At 33.7% G+C, this 6,000-nt stretch overlaps 1 protein-coding gene across 1 annotated transcript; it reads right to left on the bottom strand.

Annotated features, from left to right (window-relative positions):
- Window positions 1–576: 576 nt before the first annotated feature.
- tmem26b (transmembrane protein 26b) lies at window positions 577–5,382 on the bottom strand. Its single transcript, XM_051124524.1, is given in 7 exon segments — window positions 577–2,454; window positions 3,926–4,005; window positions 4,081–4,289; window positions 4,615–4,698; window positions 4,871–4,967; window positions 5,130–5,230; window positions 5,232–5,382. Coding segments are annotated over 7 exon segments (912 nt in total). The 5' UTR covers window positions 5,319–5,382; the 3' UTR covers window positions 577–2,200.
- Window positions 5,383–6,000: the final 618 nt, after the last annotated feature.

The raw sequence follows: 6,000 nt of genomic DNA, 5'->3' as shown, positions 1-6,000 counted from the left end.
CTGTATTTTGGAAGTTCAAAATTGGGGCACCATAGCAGTTCATTATATGAATAAAATGCTGAAATGTTTTCCTCAAAAAACAATTTCTTTACGACTGAAGAAAGAAAGACATGAACACCTTGGATGACAATGGGGTGAGTACACTATATGTGAATCTTTTTGACTTCTCCTTTAATTAGGCTACTCACCCTCATGTCATTTCAAACCTGTAGTTCAGAACACAAATTAAGGTATTTTTGATAAAATCCAAGAGCTTTCTTACCCTGCATAGACAGCAATGCAACTACCATGTTCAAGGCCTAGAAAGGTACTAAGGACATCATTAAAACAGTCCATATGACATCAGTGGTTCAACCGTAATGTTATGAAGCTACAAAAATAGTTCTTATGCAAAAAGAAAACAAAAATAATGACTTTATTCAACAATTTATTCTCTTCTGTGTCAGTCTTCAATGTGCGAGTACCATGCACGCATGTGTTTGTGTACAAAAAGTATTCTCGCAACTTCATAAAATTAATGTTGAACCACTGATGTCACATGGACTCTTTTAAAGATGTCCTTCTTCCTTTATGGGACTTGTTGCTGTAGTTGCATTGCTGTCTATGCAGGGTCAGAAAGCTCTCGGATTTCATCAAAAATAGCTTCATTTGTTTTGCCGAAGATGAACAAAGGACTTCCGTGTATGGAACGACATTAGTGTGAGTATTTAACAGTGTTGGGGAGTAACTAGTTACATGTAACGGAATTACGTAATTTAATTACAAAATAAATGTAATTGTAATTAGTTACAGGCACTGAGAAAAAATGTGTAATTAAATTACAGTTACTTTTGAAAAATGCCAGTGATTACAAAGGGGATTACATCTGACACACACCTGCCCCCACTTACAGATTTAATTGACTTCTTTCATAAATTGCATTGACTGCTCTAAAATGAGACACCAATGTTTCAGGCGTTTAGGACACAGAATAGGACACATGCTTATTCGATAACTGTTTTATTTCCTATTTTTTTTCCATTGTTAGACGCTAGTGTTTTCTGTCATAACAATGCAATCCAGTATCATAGCTATTAAACTATTTCTTATGATTTCAAATCTGTATTTAACCTCGCAATGATCTCTAAGTAAATAAGAGCTGTTAAGTCTGAATTTGTGGCATCGGTGCCAATAGCCTTGTGGTTAGCGCCGACATATTGTACACTGTAATGGAAAATAAGATAACTAACAAACTAGTACTACTACTAAATTATTTATGTGGTGAAATGTTGCGTAAGAAAAGTGGTGTGACTGCACTGTATCCCTAAAATGTCTAGTTTGAACTTGCCATTTGCTAGCAGCTGATTTCTTCATGGAAGCTTTGCATTCAAATATTTCAACTCAGATCTAATTATTTTGACACGAAACATCTAAATAATCTGTGAAGCAGCTGTGTAATAAGTGAGATAATGTACATCCAGCCAGTTGTTATCGCAAAATAAAGATGTATGTTATCCTTTACTTATAATCTTAATTCAAGTGTTTTGAAAGGATTTTGAAAGTCTGACAGTAATCAGTGTTAAGTGTTACTGTAAGGTTAACTCTGCCTGGTTTAAATGTTTCAAAATGATTAACAGTTGAAAATATTAGAAATTTAGAAAAGTAATCAAAACGTAATTCAATGTAATAAGTTACATTACTTTAATAAAGTAATTGAAAAATTACACTACTTATTACATTTTAAATCAAGTAACTTGTAATCTGTAACCTATTACATAATTAATAATAGAATTTTCATTTTTGGGTGAGCTATCACTTTAACATCTTACCAGTACTGGAAAACTTTTCTAATATTGATGCAGTTCCTAGCTCTTGCCTAATCGTAACCCTTCTTTTCCCAGTTATATTCCTCTTATGGTATCTTTAGTAATATCTGCTGAGGTACTGTCAAGGCTCAGTTTTAAGAAACCAGAATAACAGAATGAAAAATTCATGTAGTTTTAAGCACAGTAGCACAAACAGCACCAAACTGTATTATTCTCATGCTTAATCTGACAACCTTATTAATAATATAAGATGTATATGCATACATTATTGATTCCACAGAAATAAGATGTTCTGTCACAATGAGTCAAAACAATTTACACAATCAGACTTTTCCCTGTGACTGGCAGAGTGCCAGTTCTTAAAATAATATTCATGTAGATCCTGTTTGTACATGTCAGGGTTTGTTATCTGACCAAATTACCCACAGCCTGTAGATGTTAATCAGCACCACTAGAAAGTTCTTAATGGTAAAGAAGACCAGCATTTGATGAAAGTTATAAAAATGAATCATAACTGCAAGTCGGACAACAAAGAAGGGGCCGTCTTGAAGAAAAATAGTTCCTGCAATGTCCCATATATCAGTCCTGAACTTGGAAATGAGAGAGCCATCCTGGCTTTCGCAGACATCCTCACGTTTGGTGTTCACCACTGAGAGATGCCAATGAAAAACAGGAAATTACTTTACAACAATGATTAAAGTTATATTGTCATTCTTGGTTATGATTATGCATACTTCAGATTCTTCGTCTATGATTAATGTCATCCCTTACCAAAAAGAAGTACACTTCAAGTTTATTTTATTAAGTATACTTAAGTAAAGTTCAAGTATATTTTTAAGTATACTTTATGTAGTAAGTATACAAATATCAGCATACTAGTAGTATACTTTTCAGTGTACTACTTTTATACTCCTTGGGACTAAATTGGCCCACTTTCTAGTATATAAAAGTATACTTTTAAGTATTCTTTAAGTATAACAGTAGTAAACTTTGAGTACACAACTAGTTTACATCTATGTTTTCAGTTTGTACTAAAAGTGAACTAATAGGTATACTGATAGTTTACTAATTAAATACTTTTTTATGCATTTTTAGTACACTTCGAAGTAAATTCTCAGTAAACTACAAGATTAGTAGTTTTATACTTCAAGTATACTCATAAGTTTTGTTTAAGTTTGTTTTATATCATACTTTATAGTACTATGTCTCTATTTAGGTATTAATTTGTATATATTTCATTATATGAATATCTGAACATACTCAACATTATGAATAACTTAGTCTAATGTGTAGACAACATTGCCTTTGTAAAGCATTTCACAAAATTAAGATATTCAGGAAGTAGATATAAATGGTTGGAAGTATCTAGTCCTCAAAACTAGATACACAAACCTCAAGAACGGTGGCAATCAGCAAATATTAAAATGATTAGATCTGTACGTCACAGTACAACAAATAACTAACAATAATGACAAAACAACAACAAAAAAGTTTAAATGAAGTCAGCAAACAGCAAAACAATAATCATATAACAGTAACTGGATAATTTATTCATGCTGCAATGCATGCTGGGAACTTACAAAGCCTTGAAATTTCAACAATATGAAATTCTTTGTTCAGACAACTGTGTTTGACTAGTTGGGACAACATTATTGTAATTTTATTGGTCTGACAAGGGTTTTTAGTTTAAAAAAATAGCATTTTTTAGTATTTGAGACAAAATGTTTTGTAAAATTGGAAAATATGTATTTGCATTTTTTACAGTGTGGAAGCATCTGTTTTTGTTTCTTCTTCGCTTGTGTATTGGAAATTTTGTACAGAAGATGTGTAATAGCATCTCTCATATATAACAATGAAAACAGATTCTCAGAGCACAAGTATAGCTCAAATACTTTTTCTAAGTTTAAATCAAGTATACTTAAATGTAATTTTAAGTATATTGCTGATAAGTATATAAAGCACATTTCTGAGAAGTATATAAAAAGTAGACTGTAAGTATACTTTCCTATTTTTAGTTTAAAAGAAGTATACTAATAGCACACTTGAATAAACTTCTTTTTCGTAAGGGATATCAATTTAATATTTTGTGTAAGAAACAACAATTATGGAAGAGTACAGACCTGAGAAATGCAAAGGAAACTGTAGCATGCTCAATGTCCAGACTCCAAGAATAACGCACACAAACTCAATACTTTCCTTCCTAGAACAAGGAACAGAATATAATGTCAAAAACTGTAGACTACACAGGGCTTTTTTACTCTCAAACAACGCTTACTCCACATCAGCGAGCGTCTCACTGATGAACTCGAGGATATCAGCAGCTGTGCCTACAAAGATGAGCAACAATTGGGATATTTCATCTCTGGTGACCCCTCCAGCGATCGGTAGCAGCCACTTCCCCACTATCAGCAGGATCAGGACGATTTGTTGAAGGGCCAGGATCCAGTCATTGGCACAAACCGAAGACAAAAGTTTCAGAGGGTCCTAAAATACCAGCACAAAGTGACTATTCAGGTGTAAAGTACTGCTCACTGGAAGAACTGAGGTCACGCTAACATAAACCTCAGACAGTATGTGAAGGTGTGGTAACTTATGTACAAATAACAGTAGTTATGAACCACACATGACCATGAACGCAGGTCTTGTTCGTGCTGAGGGCTGAACCAACATTTGTAGACGTTATGTTTTCAAGGCAAAATGGAGTAAATAAACTATGTCTGAAAGGCTCAGGTCTTTTTTCTGAGATTGCTGTAGTCTAGACTTCCATGGAAAACGTTTGTAATCAGTTCGAATGGCAAAGAGGCAGTACCTGTTGACTCATGTTTCCATTGGTCAAATTTCTCCAGTCCTTAAGTAAAGCTCGAATGCTCTCAGATGAATCCAGAGTAGTACACTGCAATAATCAATCATTTTTGTTATGTAAGACATTGATTATGAAACATAATGCATCGGCTTCGGGATTCAGCACAGCATGAAATGTGTTTGCACAGAGAAGCTACAATATATTTTTTAAAAATGTATAGACAATTAAAATCCTATCTGTCATTGTTTTCCTCAACTATTACCTTAGTATCACTTGATTTGTTTTTCTGATGATGCAACTCAAGGATCCATATGGTTGGTATGATACTGATTAGGAAAAACAATATTGCTGGAGAAAACCTAAAAGATCAGCAATATGTCACCATATCTTGCACTGTCAAATTTCACAAGATGATGTAAGTTGCACTAGAAGATATTTCAGTATGTTGACCCTAGACAAGGTTCAAACTGGTTCTCGAAATTCTCACGCTTGTAAAAATAAATGTTGATGAGTCTACTTACCATTTGTAATCCTTCCCTTTTCTTCTTCTCAGAGTTAAAATCATTTCAACCACGAGAGGTAGATAGAGGATAGTCAGAAACCAGTATAAATTATTTTTTTTTCACCCATGTCACCCTCCATACACCAATGAGAGATACTAAAATAAACAAAGCCCTGGTGATAACAGCGCAGATGAATTTGACAAGCATGATTTCTTTTAGTTTTAGGCTGAATAATTAAGCAAGGCAAGTTGTGGCTTTCACTTCGAGCTCCTTTTGAATCTGAATAAAGGAAGCCCTTTTTACGTTTTTTTCCCTTGCCACCTTTCACACCATTTGGGCGGGACTGTTGTCCTGAACCATGTTATATTTATTCATTTTTTTTTTTCCCTCTGAGAAAGTACAGTTTTAAGACAGTATTTGACTGAAGCTTTTAGCAGATGCTACTCAATAAAATACTTTGTCAGTAATTATTTATTTTCCAGAATAAATTGTTATTGTGAGGTGCAACGAGGTCCAAATTGTTAATCAGGTTGATTTGAATGATTCCATCGAACCGAAAACAATTCATTTATCAGGGAGCACTTTGTTATGGAGTGAAACCACATATTAAGTGAATCTCTGAGTTTCTGAAAACGTGTTGGAACATGCTGCTTTCCAGAAAACACACAATGAGCTTTTCTAATGAAATGTAGCTGAATGTGAGAATGTAAACACACCCACACACAAACACAAACCTTGCATCACAAGAACTGACTGTCAAAACAATTTCTATCTGAACAGAATTGTTATTAGGCACTGTCAAGATGGAAAATTTTTGCGATAAGAGTTCCTTTTTTTCCCTGTCCCTAATTAAAAACATCATAGATGTGCAAATGTATAGTTAGGCTAG

This window comes from Labeo rohita, chromosome 12 (assembly GCF_022985175.1).
Source record: "Labeo rohita strain BAU-BD-2019 chromosome 12, IGBB_LRoh.1.0, whole genome shotgun sequence".
Lineage (NCBI taxonomy): Eukaryota > Metazoa > Chordata > Actinopteri > Cypriniformes > Cyprinidae > Labeo > Labeo rohita.
Note: the sequence above shows the minus strand (reverse complement) of the source record. Positions and strands in the feature narration are given on the sequence as shown.